General features: G+C 45.5%; 1 protein-coding gene across 1 annotated transcript in view; it reads right to left on the bottom strand.

Annotated features, from left to right (window-relative positions):
* Scd5 (stearoyl-CoA desaturase 5) overlaps window positions 1-19,148 on the bottom strand; it is a 130,169-nt gene that overhangs the window by 96,064 nt on the left and 14,957 nt on the right. Inside the window, 1 exon segment of the mRNA XM_051198568.1 lies at window positions 1,678-1,864. Within this exon segment, the coding sequence (XP_051054525.1) occupies window positions 1,678-1,864 (187 nt within the window).

The raw sequence follows: 19,148 nt of genomic DNA, 5'->3' as shown, positions 1-19,148 counted from the left end.
CTAATGCTAAGTTTGGAGGAAGTCTCAATTGTTCTCAGCAGGTCTGCCGACTGGTTAGCTGCTGAAAGTAACAGCTGTCATGGGCCATGTACCTGGGGTGGCACCTATGCCGGAGAGCTCTACAGATGACCAACGTGTGCAGCAGAGAGGAAAGGAGATTTCGGAATCACAACTGCCAGTGCCACCTCCGCCACTGAAGCAACAGTTTCTAGGATAGCCCTCTCCCAATCTGTAAATACTGCAAGCACAGTGGATCACCTATCAGGTGACTTGGCTGAAGCCTTAGCCACCCAAAACACACTCGATAATCTAGTACAAATTGGCATTTTAAAACTAAATCTACAAACTAGCCTCCTATAGGAACAATTGGATTTATTGTGGAAAGCTCATATTCTTGTTCTCTCTCTTTCACACGTATCTGTGTTACACCCGCTAAAGCTAAGAATGCATCAGTTGTAGTAAGTTTTCTCCAAGGGTCCTGCAATGATCTGTTTTTAAATTATACACATGCTTTAGCCATGCAGATCATTAACATCAATAAAACCTGAGTACCACCTGCCAGTAGAGAAGACCTTTCACAAGGACTTCAACTTGCCCGCAGATTAATTAGAGAATGGGCAAGCTCTATCTCACTGGGGCTCATAGCCCTTCCTTGCCCTTGGTGCTATCTGCCTGATCTGCCTATGCCACCACAGCATTAGACAGGCCCAGGCCAACTTTCAAACAAGACAGATTCTACTGTCTTTGGTTCAAGAGAATGCCTCTGTCCAAGTATGGCTGAACTTAGGCGAACTAATCACCAGAGACAAGTAAGGCAGAAGGGAACAAATATCCAACCTAAGACAGGAGGGTTATGGGCTTGTGTGACCTCGCCAATGACGGATAAGGAATTATGCTGATGTCCTCTGCTGCCTAAGACTGGTGTTAGTTTATATTAAAAGAAAGGGGAACCTGTGAGGCCCTGCATGGACTCCTGTGGCACCTTGAGCAAGCCTGAAGCTGTTGGCTGGAACATCTTGCCCCAGAGTTGTTCTTGGTACTCTCCTATTTTCTTGCCTCCTGGAGTTGTCATTGGTACTCTCCTGTTTTGCTAACACACACCTCGTGGGGAGGAGCTAAGCCTGAAAATCCTATTATTTTCCACTGTGCTGAGAGTCGATATATAAGCCCATTCCTTCCCCTCAATAAACGGCATTAGGCATTCCGAATGACCCACTGTTTTGTCTCTTCTTCCGATCTCTAGGCCTTTGCCTGATTCGTGGAACAGTTGGTAGCGCTGGCGCTACACCTGATTTTCTGTACATAGTAACCTACTGGTACCCACATGTCCATAGGACAGAGGGAGGGCTTTGAGAGAGCAGAGCAACACACCTGGAGAGAATCAGCCGAGCGGGGGCTGAGTGTGTCACTATTTAAGGGTAGACCCCACTACCCACCACCTCCACCTGGAGGAAGCTCAGGCAGAAGAGAAACAAAATTCATTAACTCAGTCATGCAAGGAAATGATACCGGGCTCAATGGAAACCCACTACATGTGAAACTTGAAATTTCCAACCAACACGTCCATGGACAGGACTTAGTAAACAGACAGATTCTGAGAATAAGGCCCAGTTTGGGGGACTGTGAGGAAGTATCTCTTATCACCCTGTCTACTCTGCTGGTCCCTTTGATATCCACTCACTTGCATTCTCTGGAAGTGGACCATAGGGTCGGCAAGCAGATCACCAACATGGAACTTCTTGCCCTTCTCAATGGCATCTGGATGTTTGTGAACCAGCAGCCACCCAATGTGGGGGAAACAGCAGCCTGGGCAGGCATTGTGGGGGTCCGCATCTGTCTCAGAGTACCCGTGGTGGGCCACCCACTACGGGTGTCATTCCACAGAGGAGAGAAACAAAAAAAAACAGAAAATCAGCGCCTGAGTGAAGTGACACCATGCCGGGTGCCTTTCTGGAACGTTCCAGCCTCTCCACCTGTCCTCGCTGCTCATTCCTGCTCTCTTCATGTTGTCCCAATACATTGCATCCACCTCCTAAAAATGGTCTGGGAGGGCTTTCCACCAGAACAAAAGGAAGCCCTGGTTCAGCGTGTTGTACTGTGTTTGGGACACACCACTGAGGAAACCGGGTGTTTCCGTGAGCTAGAGGAAGGCCTGAAACACAAAGTGCTGGAGAGTCTCCAGTCCCGGGGCAATTTACCCAGGAGGAAGAGACCCACTGCGAGGACGGATGACGGCTTGGTTGTCAGGAGAGTGGTACTCTTAATACGAAGGCTTGTCAACTCTCCACCTGGACCTTTCCGCCTCCCTTCCTGACTTGGATGACCTCCATAAGGTCCAATTAAGAGAGCAGAGGAAAACAAGAGTGTGGAACCCTCACACCAAACCATTTCTCCAAGTCTCTAAAAAGGGCTGAGGCGCATGTGCCTTTGTTTAGAGAGTGCTCTAATAGAGTGTCCCAGCAAGTGGAGACATGCCACTTCAGCCCTGTGAGGAATCCAGTGTATCAGACAGGACCCCCCGGGTGACTCCCCTGGCGATACCTATGCAGCTGTGCACACCATGGCAACACCCTATTGAGCAGTTTGTGATGGGAGACAGCAGGAGGATGCCCAGGCCCTGAGTGATGCATCAGAAGCATGAATGGGGTGCTGGGCTGCTGTAACTGATAAGATCTTATCTGTAGCCACAGAGCTAAGATCTATAGACTTCTAAGCTACACTGTTGGTTTTGGAGCTTGTCTTATGTTGTTTTTAATATAACAATGCTTTTAAACTTTTGGAAGGTAAATGAGATTGGGCAGTCATAGTTTTGGATGAGGAAGTTAATCTGAAAATGAAAACGTAAATGGTGCACAGTGGTGCTCTTTCTGGGGGTTTTGAGCCATGACCCAGGACGTGGTGATGTTTTGACTTGGGATCTTCCATCTCATTGTGGGTGGAGTTGTCTCGTTGTTGAGAAAGGCCTTATGGAATTTCTCTATTCTTTAAATGGACTATTAACCCAAAGGAGGCTCCAGATGCTTGGAGTTATTTGGCTCACCCAATGCTGCTAGATGTCTACTCAACTGTGTTCATCCAATAGTGTCACCGAGAAAAATTAAATCTGGGCCCACAGGGACAGCTCAGTGGTCAAAAGCTCTTCTTGGTATTCCAGAGGATTGGAGCTCACCTCCCTGTACCCACATCAGGTAATCCACAACTACCTATAACTCCAGTTCCAGGGAATGTAAAGCCTCTGCCACCTGCACTCCTTTGTACATACACACACACACATGCATACAAACCCACACATACACATCATAGAAAAGCAATAAAAAATTAACTCTAACACGACCCAAGGATATGCCTAGCTTTGAATGTGAGAAGACAGATTGTCTGGAAGTCATTAGAAACTACAGCTTACTGTAACATTAAAGAGGTCTTTAGATTTTATCAGTTGTTTTAAAATATGGTGTTTGGAAGGAGTAAGAACATGTCATTACTTATAATCACATAATTCGGGGTTAGGAAAGACTTTATGTCAATGAAGACTACTGAAACCCAAGGAAGAATTTCTTTCTCATGTATTAGTTTATTGCCGTGCCCATCTGAACATGACCTAGGAAGGAAGGAGAACGCTATGCTCTCTGTTCACAGCTGCAAAAATTAAGATGATAATTACTCAAGTTCGTGTAGTTGTCAAAACAGTTAAACTACGCTGTTCGCACTCAGAAGATATTGGTGGGAGGGGAAGGGGAGGCATTTACAGAGACCACTTTCCTTTTTAAAAGATTGTAACAGTACTTTAAGTGGGATGTTCCAAAGGGCTAGAAACATTGTTCTCTCCCAATTAAGCATAATCCAAAAGCAAAATGCAATGAAATACAACGAAACAAAGGCATGATGCTGACAGGTTGGAACAATGGCATTAGTTTTAATTCTCTTTCTGGGTGGCTTCACTGCAACAATGGGATGAAGGGTTTGGGCCGCATTCCAAGCAAGCACACAGCTGAGCCAAAAATACTTCAAGGTATCCCTTTTCTCTTACTGTGATTATAACTGTAAAGCCAAGACCAGTGAGAAGGTGACTTAAAGGACAAACGTGAGCCAATAATAGAACAGAAAAAAGAAATCGAGAGTCATGTGTTTGACCCACAGGTTTCTCCCTACTGAGCCTGCATTTCACTCCGATCTGTCTTTACCAGAAGCAGCTGGAGGAGGAGAGACCACCTGTGGATATTATCTGAGACTGGTGAGAGTGTGTGTGTGTGTGTGCCCAGGGTGGGTTCGAGTACAGTCCGTGTGTACATTAGAGACGGGCTGAAGGGAAAGCTGGGGATGAGTGAGATCAAGATGTGAAAACTGAACCTCGGGAAGTGGAGACGATAGGGATAGAGTCCTACAGTATCTTCACAAACTTCCTTCCTACCCATGTTTACACAGTGCTGACCGTTCTGTCTAAACCTATGCACACCATCTCAGCATCTTCATGTCAGAGTAGAACAGAACAGAATGAGAGGCAGGGCTGGTCAGTTCCCACTGACTCACGCATGTGTAACCCACCTGTGCCTCTCCCGGGCGTACAACGTCTTAAACCTCTGTCCTAGGCTACACGACTGCACTGCCTATCATGGATAACATCCATAAGCAAGGTCCCTGGTGAACCAAGCCAGTCATGTGGAGATTCTTCTCTGCGTGTGTTACCCTCACAGCCACAGGAGACTTGAACTAAGGCAACGAATCTCACGAGCTGCACGGCAGCATGCCCTGAGGCAGCCTGCCATCTGAAACTGCTTTTCTCCTCCTCTATTTCATGATCAAAACAAATTCCTGCTGGGCATGCTGGCACACTACTGACTGCCCAGCGCTTGGGATGCTAACATAGGATTTCCATTCGTTGGAGGCCAACCTGGGCTTCAGTGAGAGCCTGCCTGAAAATGAAACAAACCTTATATTCCCGTCCAGTTGACAGTGGGTGTTGGAAGACCATGTCATTTCCACTGGTGAGCAAGAGGAAGGTTGCAGGCTGCACACAGCTCTAAGAGAAAAACAAGTCATTGCTTGGGTTTCCCCTGGCACCCATGAAAACAGATGTTTGCTCCCGAGCAGACACAATGTGGCTGGTCTGTTCTCTAATTCAATTTTCTGGTTGCTTAAAAGTCCAAAAGAACTTACCAGGTGGGCTCGAAACCCAGCCAAAGGGAATTCCACTTTTATTCATAACTTGTGTATGCTTCCAGTAAGTAATGTAAAAGGAACTGGACTCAACTAATCAAATCCCTGCTACTGCAGGTTTTAGAAGCTGGACAGGAGATTAAAAGGCAACCTAGGTAGTTTTAAAGGAGAAATAAAAGTCTGCCAAGAAGTAAAGGGATGTTGCATCATTTATACTTTTTAAATTTATTTATCCTGTGCACAGTGTTCTGCCTGCATGTATGACTGCACGCTAGTAGAGGGCACCAGATCTCACATTATAGATGGTTGTGATCCACCATGTGGTTGCTGGGAATTGAACGCAAGACCTCTGGAAGGGTAGCCTGTGCTGTTAACCTCTGAGCCATAAAAAAATCTCACTATGTAGCCTATGCTGGCCTTGAACTCACTACGTTGTACAGGTTGGCCTCAAACTAGCAGCAAACCACCTGCCTCAGTTTTCTAGAATTAAAGGTAGAAACCACCACTCCTAGATGATACTTTTTAAAAGCATGTTATTGAGTGGGGAGTGTACTTGTTAAATGTGCATGTGTGCATATGCACCTGGAAACAGGTTGGCCTTAGGGAGTGTCTTAGGGTTCCTATCGCTGTGAAGAGACACCAGGACCACGGAAACTCTTATGAAGGAAAACATTTAATTGAGGGGTTTACAGTTGCAGAGGCTCAGTCCATTATCATCATGGTGGGACATGGTGGCATCATGGCCGGACATCGTGGCGTGAAGATAGACATGGTGCAGGAGAAGCAGCTGAGAGTTCTGCATCTTGCAGGCAACAGGAAGTGGTCTGTCTCATGGGCATCGCTTGAGCATATATGAGACCTTAATGCCCCTCTCCACGCAGACACACTTCCTCCAACAAGCCCCGCCTACTCCAACAAGGCCACACCTCCTAACAGTGCCACTCCCTCTGGGGGGCATTTTTTCCCAAACCATCACAGTTGTCTTTCCTCAGTCACCCTCCACCTTTATAATGTTGAGGCAGGGTATCTTACTGAATCTAGGGTTCACCAGTCCTGCTACTCCACTGGCCACTAAGCTCCAGGCTCTCACCTGTCTCCTCCTCCCACCCCCAGTGCCAGGTGTGTGCCACTGGGCCCAGCTTTTTAAGGAGGCTCTGGGGACTCAAACTTAGATCCTTATGCTTGCACACAGGCTTCTTATACATTGGGCCATTAGGGCCCAAAATAAGCAACAAATACAAAAATGTAAACACTCTTGCTTACAGGAGAATACCAACCAAAGATGCAGAAGAGATGATAGCAACAATCCTTATTTTTCATCCATCATGGGCATAACTGATTTATGAGGCAGTGACAGTGTAAGCTAAAACTATCAGGTAAAAAACTGACGAAGATAAAATATATCCATGGTGTGGTGATACTTTGTGCTCTAACAAATAAAGCTTGCTTGAAGATCAGTGGGTGGAGCTAACCACTAGTTACCCATAGAGGCTAGGCAGTGGTGGCCACACCTTTGATGCCAGTACTTGGGATCTCATGCCTTTAATGCCAGCCACGAGGGAGTTGGAAACAGGAAGTGATGTGGCTGGGCAGAGAGAGGAATATAAAGTCAGTGGAGACAGTCCCCTTTTCGGTCTGAGGATTTCATAGAGGTAAGCACTAGTGGCTGACTGCTCAGCTTCTCTGATCCTTCAGCATTAACCACTAAAACCTGATTCCAGATTTTTATTATTAAGATCAATTAGAACTTGTGCTACAACATTCTCATAATGCATTAAACATTGAGGCTTTGCATAACCCGCCAATTTATCACAAAAGGAAAATTTTAGGCATCCAGGAGAGAAACTCAGAGGCCACCTTTACCAAGCCATCAAAGTTCGTGCCACCAAAACAGGCCAGTGTGGAATCATGGACCTCTTGCTTAATGCTGAGAGGAACATGAGATTGCTAGAGCAGGGTTCCTACCCCAATACACTCTTGAGTCTAGTGAGGGAGGACGAGCAAACTCTAGCTGAGCCACTCTAACAAGGAAAATGACCTTGGCCAGTCCCTTTCACAGACGTCAACCTCATAAGATTCAAGAAAAAGACAGAGAGACTGTTCCAGACTGAAAGACCATAGAGCGGCAACACCGCTCACTATAACGTGTAACCCTACATTGGGTCCTGGACTAGGGCTCTGATTAGCTCAGCATCATTAAATTGCTGGGCTTGGTAAGTCCCATGTCTATGTCTAGCAGTTTTGTGAATACAGATATGGAAAGAGGAACAAGTAAGGGATGAGGCATGAGGCACTACCATTAGTCTTTCTAGGGGCAAGAGATACATTCTCATGAGCCTTTCACAGTTCTCGGAGTGTCAAAACCCAAGCTTTAAACAGAAATGATTTAAAAATGAAAGTTAAAAATAAAGAGAAAAACTTCAAAGGCATCCTTCTGTGACGTCTTGGGCTTCCATCCTTGCCTATGGCCCCTTGGGTGACTTTCCAAAGGCTTTCTACCACCAGTCCCTTCATCAGCACCACGCAGGGGCTCTCTGTCCACATCCCGCAAACACCCGCCCTGCTCTTGCTTATTGCCTGACATCCTGTCCAGGCTGCTGCTCCCATAAAAGTTGAAGTTTGCAGCAATAGGTGGTCATCACCTTTGAAGATCTGACCCCATTACTCTCATCTTCCCCGCCCGAGCTTTCAGTGTGACAAATATTTATGCTTGGTTGTAGCCAGCAGACAAGACAATCAGCACAATTGAGACAGGGAATCTCCACTGTAGGGAAGATGAGACAAACACAAAGCAAATGTAGCAAATACAGATATGATGGAGACAGCGACTGGAGTCACAAGGCAGATAAGTGATCTCTACAGGAAATACCAGCAAGGACTAGGACAGACAGACAGACTAAGCCTTTCTCACCCAGCAGTGCTCAGGTTGGGAGGTGTTACAGTGGAACAGCCCCTGGCATCCATATACTCAAAGAGTCTGGAATGTTCTACCCAAGCCCCCTCCCCCATCTCCTTCCAAATCCTGCTGCATTTCAGAAAGCCCAACAAATGATGACTCCAGAGATGCTCAAGACCACTCCCACAAGGTACTTAAACCTTGTGGTTTTCTGGTCTCTCTGTCACATTTCCTCTGGGGGAGGGGGTACTGGGAGGCCATCCTGGAGCACCGTATCCATTAAACGTGGGCTTTTTCTAATTTGGTCTGATATGGATTGCTGCATCAGCAGAGAGGCTTATCCGGGTACAGAAACTGTTCAGGAGGCGCTGGGGATGAGAGTGAGGGAGAGCTGGTGAAGCCATGGAGTGAAAAGGACTTGGAGGTCATGTGTCTGCAGCACAGAGCTAAGGCAGGATGGTGCAGGACAGAGACAAAGATGCCTTGTTTGTGGTTCTTAGCTCAGAGTTCTGCAAAGCCTGGCACTGCTTAATTGCTAGGACAGTCTTTGTCATGCTAAAGAAGTGACTCCAGCAGGGCCCCTGGAGAGCCTCAAGATGGAGGACAGGTTGGTCAGAGAGACTAGAAGGTTGGCACTGGAATAGAAGGAGTCTGCAGATTGAATTTGATCACCTGACATGATTCCATCAATCTTGCCTAAGCAACAAAAGACGATAAAAATCTCTGGATACTAAAGCTTGCTATAGCTTACAGGTTGGTGACCATCTCGATGTGCTGGGAAGGTGATGCTCCTTGACCCCCACAGTGACAGGTGTAGCAGCTCTGAGCCACAGACTCCTCCAGACCTTACCTTCTGAGATTATTTCACTACTGCTCGAGCTGTAGCCTTTGTAAGAAAGCAGAGCTCTGAGCCAGTCCAGTCATTATCATTGGGTTTGTCACTGACTAATAGTGTAAGGATTCAAGCATTACGCTGGCCGGCCCCTGTCACCTGCCAGAATGCACTCAGGCAGTACCCTGGTCAGCCCAGGGTTCCATGACACAGGTACAAAGGACCCCTTTAAAAGACAGACCCTGCCCACTTATGCTCTCTTTCCTGCTGTACACACTGCGGTTCCCCTGGGGCAAACCGGACTTTTCCTGTCTCCCTCTTCTCTTCTGTCCTCTCTCAGTCTCTGTATCTCTTTACCTCTTTTCCCTTTCCTTCCCCCTCCCTCCCCTTCTAGTAAAACTTCCTCTTAAGCTCTGTGTGTGCCTGGCTTGTTTGTCCCTCCACCTCGGTCACCCTCACCTGCCGTGGAACCCACCAAGGTCCTCCCCCTCAAGCTTTATCATAACAAATAGAACTATGGTTGAACTAGACTCCACTACTGTTCTGGAATTCTTCCATCTGGTACCAGAAATGGGGACCATCATACAGATGATTGAGCCACGAACACTGGATTAATACCACCATTGAAGAACACCAAATTGGGATAAAAACAGAATTGATTTGCAAAAACCTAAACATGCATAGGTTTCTAGACAACAAGGAGGCTGGATTTGAACCCATGTGCAAGGCTAAGCCACTGAAACTGTTTATTTTGCTAGAGAGGAGTTTAACTCAATAATCCTCCCTAGTTGCAGCATGTCCAGTGGGTGAGTACTGAGGGTTCAGGGGGATTTTATAGTTTCTATTGCAGGGGACCGAGTGCAGGGCCTCATGTCCTGTGTCCTGTAGGCACTCCACCACAGAGCCACATCCCAGTCCAGGACTGAGGCTTGAACTAGATGAGAAGTATGCACAGTAGAAATAAAGGAATTGGGCAAAAGGTTGGCAGGGGGTGGTTATAGAGAATGGTGAAATCATGGTGACACTCCCATTTCTGGTGGGAAACAGGAGAGAACATTTTGGGGTTCTGACGTTGGTTTTGAACACAGTGAGTTCAAAATCCAACAACAAAACATGTCACGTGGAGTGTTGGGTTTGCAGCATGGGATAACCATCCATCTACTCCTTTAGTAAGACAGGCTGTAAACAACACTGTCACACAGCAGGTGAGGACCATTCCCTCTCTCGGCATTACATTTCCTGCTTTTCCTGTCTAGACAAATCCTGTGCATCCTTCAAAACTCATCTAAAAAATATGTTTAGTGGGGGGATGAAGAGGTGGCTCATTCAGTAAAGTGCTTGCCGAGAAAGCAAGCAGATCTGAGTTCAGATCCCCAGCACTGCATAAAAACTTGGCACAGTGCCACATGCTTGTAATCCCAGCCCTGAGGAGGCATGGGAACCCCAGGGACATGCTAGCCAGGCAGTCTAGCCAAATGGGTGAGCTTCCTGTTTGGTGAGGAAATTTGTCTTTAAAAATAGGCTGGGTAGCAATTACAGAAGACTGCAGATGTTGTCCTTTGGCCTCCCTGTGCACCATGTGTGTACACTTACACACACATGTACGCACACATGCATATGCACAAACGTCATGTTGGGCATTGGATCTGAATCAAATGAAGCCCATCAATTTACTTCTTCAGTCAGTGTTGTAACCACACACTACCTCTCACTACCTCTGCCCAAGTGTTTCCCTCACCTCCCCCTTTCTCTGCTAGATACAACCCTTTTATCTTTCAAAGGCATTAGGCTTTCTCCAGATGCCCCAGCCTGTGTTCACATTTCTGTAGCCAGAACAGCGTAAAGCCTGTGAATAATTTAAGTCCTCTCTGTCTTGTAGAAGACTGTCCATACTGCACAGAAGTCTAGACAGCTCTGTTAGATTGTAAGCGCCTACAACAAGAGCCATTTCTTACACAGCTCTCTGCATTCATTCCTCATAAGCCCATAATGGTTTATGTGCCCTTGAAGGGAACTAACTGGATTTATACAAAAACAACGAACGATTCAATGGAACACGGATGAAAACAATCAAATGTTTCTAGCTTTTAAAATAATTTTTCTAATGCAAGGTTAGAAATGTCCATATGCTGTGTGAAGTTCAGTCCGTTTTACTGTCAATTAAATCTGTTTATTTGGCGACACTGCAAATATTGTATCTTTATAGCTTAAAAGCCACAGAAACAGCATCCTGAAACGTTCCCGTGAGGGGACCTGAGGTTGGCACCAGGAGGAATTGGGGCAGGATAATTGAAAAGCCTGAACTGTGATGAACAGGGACTGCTGGTGAAAAACAGCTAATGAGGCCGGGGGTGGGGGTGGGGGGTGGAAGGAGGCAGCTAATGGAAAGCCCCTGTGTCTGTGAGACCCAGTTCCATTGAGCATCTTCATTAATGGCAGAAACAAGGGTTACACATCTGGTTAATAACATTTCAAGCTGGTTCTAAATTGGGAGGTGCAGCAGACAGCATTGAGGACAGGGAAGTTACAGAGATGGGTCTACAGAGATTAGAAATATGAATAAAAATTATCACAATGAGATTTGATTTAGGAAAAATGCAAGTGGTAACAGGAAGCAGAGAAATCATGCAAAATGCAGGCTCACCTGCAAGCTGGGAAACCTAGAAAGTGGAAACAGAAGAGTGTCTGTGAGGACAGCAAAGGAATAGGGACATGTTTTAATAGTGTGTAGCTCAGCCTAGTGCCAGGCAGCAGCAACAGGAAAACTTGTTTGTCAAAGATGGCATTGCAGTAGTCGCCCTTGACATCCATAAACACTGTGGGAGAGTAGCTAGAAAAAGAAACCAACAAAACCACACTGGATATTTGGGCTTCATTCCTTCCTTTGTTAAAAAGGGCTGAGCCTCAGGGTCCTGAACTATATTTCTCTCTGATTCAGGCAGAAGGGATTGGTAGGAAAGAGTGTGCATCATTAAAAGGGTTAACTACCTGCAACTCCCCTCAAAATTCCCTTCACAAGTCCAGAATCCCTTCATGACAGAAGTTCTAGAGAAACTAGTCCAACATCCCTTATGATAAAAGTCCTGGAGAGACTACCAATACAGGAGACCCATCTCAACATAAAAATATTGACACACCAAGCCACAGCTTGCATCTTATTAAACAGACAAAATGTAAAACATTTCCACTAAAATTAGGACTAAAACAGGTTTGCTTACTTCCCCCTCCTGTTCAAGTCTTAGCTAGAGTGTAAGTGAAGGAGATCAAGGGGATACAAATAGAAAAGAAAGAAGTAAAAATATTCTATTTGAAGGTGACATTACTCTAAACATAAAGGACCCCAAGGACTCCGCCAGAAACCTCCTATAGCTGATAAACACTTTCTGCAGCCAACCAGGACATAAAAGTAACACATAATAGCCTTGCTATATACAGTGAGAAGATACAAAGAAAAAGGTCAGAGAACCAATACAATTCAAAATAGCCTCAAAAATTTGGAATAAATCAGATCAGGGGAGGAAAAGACTTACATAATAAAAACTTGAAGACACAAAAAAAAATATCAAAGATGATACCAGAGGGTCTCATGAACTGGTAGAATTAATATTGTGAAAATGTATTTAAAAAAATCAATCTATAGATTCAATGTAATCCCCATCAAAATTCCAATGCAATTCTTCAAAGAACTTAAAAAGAAAACAATTTTCAGCTTCATATGGAAACACAAAGGATCCAGGATAGCTAGAACAACCCTGAAGAATTAAAAATACTGCTGGAGATTTCACCACCCCAGTCAAGTCTTGCACATAGCCACAGTAATAAAAAGAGCATGGTGCTGGCATACAAACAGATACACTGATCGAGATAGGATGGAATTGAGGACCCAGATATGAGCCCACCTGATTCTTGACAAAAGGCCAACAATGACTATTGGATAAAAGACCTTCAGCAAATGGTGTTGGCCACACTGAATAGTTGCAAATAGAAGAATGAAATTAGATACACTGTGCATAAGAGTCAACTCCAGATGTATCAAGGACCTCAACTGAAATGCAGCATACTGAGTCTGAGAGAGAAGTAGGGAATATACTTGAGCTTACTGGCACAGGAAAGGTGAGAGTGGAGGCATTAACACTTATAACACATGGATTTCACAAAACTAAAGGCTTCTACACAGTAAGACACACGGTCGTTCAAGGGTGTGGCAGTTCAGCCTGGAGAATGGGAGATTCTTTGCCAGCAGTCCATCTAGCAGATGGTTAGTATCTGCTACAATCACGGATCTAAAAAAAAAACTAAGCATCAAGAAAACAATCTACTCAATTTGCAAACATGGAACTATTCTTAGCACAGAACTAAACTGAAAGCTCTCAGAAAGGTGAACTATAAATAGTAAGAAACAGTTGTCTTTAATGTTTAACATTCTTAGCCATCAGGAAAATGTAAATTTAAACTACTTTGAGATTTCCTCTTACCCTATTCAGAATGTCAGATGGCTAAGATATATAGATATAGAAATAGGTGTGTGTGTGTGTGTGTGTGTGTGTGTGTGTGTGTGTTGACATGGATGTTTATGCACTGATGGTGGGAGTGGAAACTTGTGCAGCCACTAAAGAAATCAGTGTGAGTGTCTTCACAATCTAGCAATGGATCTGCCACATGATTCAGCTACACCCCTCTTGGGCGCATACACAAAGGACTCTACATCCTACTGCAGAGGTAGCTGCTCGTCCGTGTTTATTGCAGCTCTACTCACAATAGCCAGATGTTGGAAACAGCCTAGATGTCCATTAGGCTCTGGTCTCTGGTGGGCTGACCACACTCCAGTGAATGGCCACACACACACATGGGTAGCACAAATGAGACATGATGGTTTAAAGGGAAAGAACACAAAGCTGGGTGGGTAGGGAAGTCAGCAGATCTGGGAGGAGTTGTGAGGATAGTGGACGAAAGAGAAAATTCCCCACCCTACTTGGAGAAGATGGCCTACCCTCTGGGGCAGTGTGCCATCTGTGGGATGGTTCCCCCCCCCCAGGCTTGCTGTAGCTGTCACAGTTCCATTCTCTTACTCTCTCACAACAGTTTGTTGGGTGATTTTACCTCACCTACTTTCACTGACCTAGATTTCCAACAATGAAGAAAGAGAGATGTCTTAGGGGGTGTGATAATTTTACTCTCTAAAGGGGACCTTTGTGTCAGCAGGATGGGTAGTTAATTTTCACAGGTAAAAACAGACAGAAAATGTCACACACAGAAAATGTCTCTATCAGCGTCAGGAGCCGCCTACTCTCCCCGCCCTTACTCCACTTCACCAGAGTCTTCCGCTCTGAGGGATGGAGTCAGAAAGTGATGATGCTATGCTTTAACTAATCACCACCGTCCTGAGAAGAGGACAGAGACTACTCCAGGACACAACACTCCTGCTCACCTGCCCCCAGTGTTCCCAGGAGAGCAAGAGGAGGCGGGGCCTTCCTCAGTCACCCAGGAAGTTAAGTGTCTCAGGAGTCCGCTCTGTGACCCACCATCCAGTTACATGGAGGAGGAAGCGACACCCACCCGTCTGGAAAGGGGGACCACAGACTGTCGCTAGTGACTAATGGGAGCTCCATGTGGAGTTTGCACCTGTGGTCAGGGAAGGTGTCAAACCTGAGAGAGATCTGCGAGCTCATATCTGAGAGTCACTGAAGGACGGCTCCAGCATCTGGAGCCTGCTGCAGTGTTCCGATATTTACTGCATGGTGCTGTTAATACAAGTCCCACTGAGCACCCTGCCCCAGGTGTAGGCTCCCTCTTTGGTGTGTAGCCCCACAGAAATCTAGCCCTAGGGAATACAGCTGAATATAGCTTACAATCTCCAGGGTTCTATGACTATGGCCCGAGTGTCACTTGTGTCAATTCATGAACCCTGTCACTCCCCTCTCATGTCTTCCCAGGGCATTCAGAACAATATCTAAAGTTCCTGACAAAGTGTTACATGGGTGTGGCCTCTGACCTCCTCTCTGGTTCCTTTATAACTACCCTCTCCCATATGTGGGCTTCTGGAATGTTCTTACCTTTTTAAAAAAATTTTTTTTCCAGAGACAGGATCTCCTGTAGTCCAGACTCCAAACTCACTATGCACATATGGATGATGACCTTGAATTACTGTTTCCCCAGCATTCACCTCCCGTGTGCTGGACGACAGGTATGTGCTAACACGCCTGGTTTATGTGGCACAAAAGATCTTCATGTACCACCTGAGCTACATCCCCAGCTCCACAAATGCTCTTCCCCTGCTCCTTGCTTCTTGGGGCATCCTCTGCCACGTCTTCTCTGACTATCCCTTAAAGTGGCCACCTCCCTGCTACATCACATTGCTGTCCTTAAGTTCTCCATGTCCTTCCTCATCTGGAGGCATTCATTTATTTCTTTGTTTGCTGTTATTAGTGCTCTCTCCCACTGTAACATATATATCCTGAGCACAGGGACCCCTGCAGGATAGGGTTATGCTTAGCACTTACATGTTGTTAGTTTTAACACTAATTGTTTTCTAATTCGTGGTTATTGTTGTAATTATTATATTCACACCAAAGTTCATAACCCATGATTATGTGATTCCCTTGGTGTGTTTACAGGTAAAGTTTGGTCCATTCCCAAATCACACTATAATTTATGCATTCTGGCTCAGCATTTTTAGAAGTTACCTTCTACCTCCACAGTAAATGAAAGCCAAACACACTAACAATCAGAAATTCTTACCTCTATGGGAGCCATAAGGTCATATACCACAGCCCTATAAACTAGCAAGACAGACACAGTGTAGTGGCTCGTAGTTCACAGAGGCCTGCATCTGGACCCAGGAGAAAGAGCACTGTGCTGTAAGTGATGGACAGGCCCTCAGGGTGTTTAATGAAAGCTGAATCCACAGGGTGTCCAGTCCTAGGGAAGCCCAGCACCTTCATGAATTCCATCTGTAGGATCTTGTCAAGTTCTCACCATGAAAATCTCAGGAAAATAGCCTTGGGCTTCTTCAGGAGTAGATGAAATCAGACATTCTAAATTGCAGCCAGGGTTCTCCATTCCCTTTAATAAGGCCTGTCCCCTAAAGAAATGTTTTACAGGAGCCTAACCAAGGGGAGTTTTGCGAGCCTAACCAACATGAAAGAAGAAAAATATCCACTTTGCATGGTGGCCCACACCTTTAATCTCATGACTTTGGGGGCAAAGGCAGGTAGATCTATAAATTTGAGGTCAGCCTGGCCTACAGAGTGAGTTCCAGAAGTGCCAGGGCTACACAGAGAAACCCTGTCAAAAAGGAGGAGGAGGAGGAAGGGAGGGAAGGAGGGAAAGGAAGACAAAGACAAAGACAAAGAAAGGAAGGAAGGAAGGAAGGGAGGGAGGGAGGGAGGGAGGGAGGGGGAGAGGGAGGGAGAAAGAAGACCTAACTGAGGCCGCAAAAAAAAAAAAAAAAGAGAGAGACCAAATCGTAGGCTGCCTTCTGTCTGTCTGTCAGCATTCCTTATTCCTTGACAATATATTTAGGACAATCAAATTTTGATTTGGTGTTTCACAGAATCAATCCACAATCAGTTGACACTGTTGGTTCGGGCCTGTGGCATCGTGATGACAGAAGCTGATCACCTCACTGTACCCAGGAAGCAAAAGTGGAGAGAGGCGGTCGGTCGCGGGGTCCTTCACGCCATTGAGCACCTCCCCAGTGACTTTACCTCTTGCCACTGGCCTCCATCTCCTAAAGGTTCTCCCATGTCCCAATAGAGCCATAGGGGGAGTCCTGACCCAAATGCAAATTCCCCACTAATAAATGTGCCTCTCTACCCCAGTGACAAGCAGTTCAGCAAGACTCCTGCACACTTATGTAATCAGAGGGGGCCGTGCAGATAGAGCTATGTCCACACCATAGTTAAGAAGTCACTAGGAAAGCAGTCAGGGACAACTGAGGCCATTTTAGCCCCTTGACATACGGGCTACATCAAATAGTAAATGCAGCCCAAGCCAGTAAGTATAAAACTTAATCCCAAACCCTGTCCAACTCAGGGCCTTTAACCTTCTACACAGTGTCTAGCTTTAAATAAATAATAAATAAATAAATTAAAGTGCATTATAAAAGGAAAGAAACAGCCTAAAAAGACAAAGCCAGCATCTGAACCAGGCCTCCAGAGAGCAGAAATGCTGAAAGGACCAGACTGGGAATTTGAAACAAGTATGATTAATATTCAACAGCTACAAGAAAAAAAAAATGAACACCATGTAAGAACAGATGGGCATGTGGGGGTGGGGGGTGGGGGGACAGAGTACTTGAAGAATGAAAAGGAGGCACCAGGAGTCAAGGGTGCTGTGGCAAATGAAGAGACATGGGTGGCATGAATAATAAAAAGGCAGAGACAGATACTGGGGGTCAACCTGAAGTTCAGAGAAGCCAAGCAGCAGCCACCAGAGAGTATTCATGTCTACCATTCCACAGACCGAAGGGGTGACCCATCTCCAGACTGCACTGCTCCTCACCAAGTCTCAGACCACTCCTGAGGCTGCACTGAGCTCCTTATATTCTCTCTAGTGCTGGGATTAAAGGCATGAGCTATTTCCTTTTTAGACTGATTCACTCTGATGTAGCCCTGGATGGCCTTGAACTCACAGAGATCCATCTGCCTCAGTCTCCCCAGTGCTGATATTAAAGGTGTGGCCACTACTGCACTGCTTCTATGGCTGTGGCTAGCTTTGCTTTGTGATCTCCAGGCAAGCTTTATTAGATCACAAATAATATTATCACCACAGCCTTGGGTAGGCTCATCAGCCCAGCAGACCAGGCCTGGCTGAGGGCATCCATGAGTTTAAAACTGTATTAATAGAAATGTTTTAATCTGAAAAGAAAGAGGAAAGATGGATGGTCCAGCATCTCAGCTGTGGGACCTTTACAAAGGGCAGAAGAACTGTTTAGTGGGAATGCTAAAAGTAGAGTAAGACAGGAACTAGTGATACATTTGAATTAGTAACAGAACCTTCAAATCTAGCTCAGATATGAAGGCACCCAAACAGAACTCTCAGGCAACACACAGGACAGGGTGCAAAGACCCTACACTTAGGAGCATCCAAACTGCAGGAAACCACAGAAAAGAGGAAAACCTTGACGATAAGGTGATGGTAACACTTTAACTATTTCATGGGAGTGATGGAAAACTACACCAGATTTCAGTGCAAGTAAAATAGCGAATGTGCTGAGAGGAAAATAGTAACCCACCAACCTAGGATCCTGTACACAGTGAGACTGCTCTTCAAAAGCAAAATAGATGTTTCTCACAAAAACAGAGAATTTGTTGCCTGCTTTGTAAGTCATGGTAAAAGAAGATTTCAAACGGAAGGGAGATTAGTTCAGAGAAATCAGATGTGAGAGAGAGTAACTGAAAGTAAAGAGAGACTCCTATTTCTTACTCTTAACAGACCTAACACCTAACAGCAACAATGTATACGGTGGGTACAGGTTATGAAGAAGTCACAGGAATGCCATCAGTGTCATAAGGAACAGGAGTGAGGAATCGGGACACTGTTACAGTTTGCACTATTGACCTGAGGCCTGGGTATGTGGTGCACTCTGTAAAGAATTTCCCCTGAATACATGAAGACTTGAGTTCAGCTCCCCAGCCATGTCAGGAGCCCTAACTCCAAGTGCTGGGGAGTCAGACAGGAAGGTCTTGGGCACAATGGCTGACTGTCCTAGCCAAATCCATGAGCCAGGTCCCATATTCTCTGCAGTTTTGAGAACAGTTGATTAAAAGTTAAGACCCCAGCTGTGTCAAGAGCTGTACTGAGATAACCACAGATTTGTGTAAACAAGCTCTTACTAACCCTGTTAAGCTCACAGAAACACTTTGTACTAGTTGTAAAATGTTATGACAAGTTGTAAATTCCCCAGAATGTACCATCACCTAAAACTTAACCTCAAATTATAAAAATTCTTATAGCACACCTGACCACTCACACACACTCTCTCTCTTGTGGCTTTTGCTTTAAAAAAAAAAAAAAAAAAAAAAAAAAAAAAACCTACTCACTCTGTTCTAGGCCACGATGTCAGCCCCCAATCTGCCTGTGGTACCTCACAGTGATGTAATAAAATTGCCTCTGCTCATCTAACTTTGGTGGCCTCATCCTCAATATTTGTGGGACTCCCAGACCCAACAGGGAGGGAAGCAAAGATGACAAGTGTTTACCACCTACTCGTGGCCTTATGTCCCCTTTAGGAATTTATCCTTTGGGCAGAAGAGGATAGCCATA

This window comes from Phodopus roborovskii, unplaced genomic scaffold, assembly GCF_943737965.1.
Source record: "Phodopus roborovskii unplaced genomic scaffold, PHOROB, whole genome shotgun sequence".
In the NCBI taxonomy this organism is placed as follows: Eukaryota; Metazoa; Chordata; class Mammalia; order Rodentia; family Cricetidae; genus Phodopus; species Phodopus roborovskii.
The sequence above is the reverse complement of the archived record's forward strand: the minus strand, read 5'-3'. Positions and strand labels throughout refer to the sequence as shown.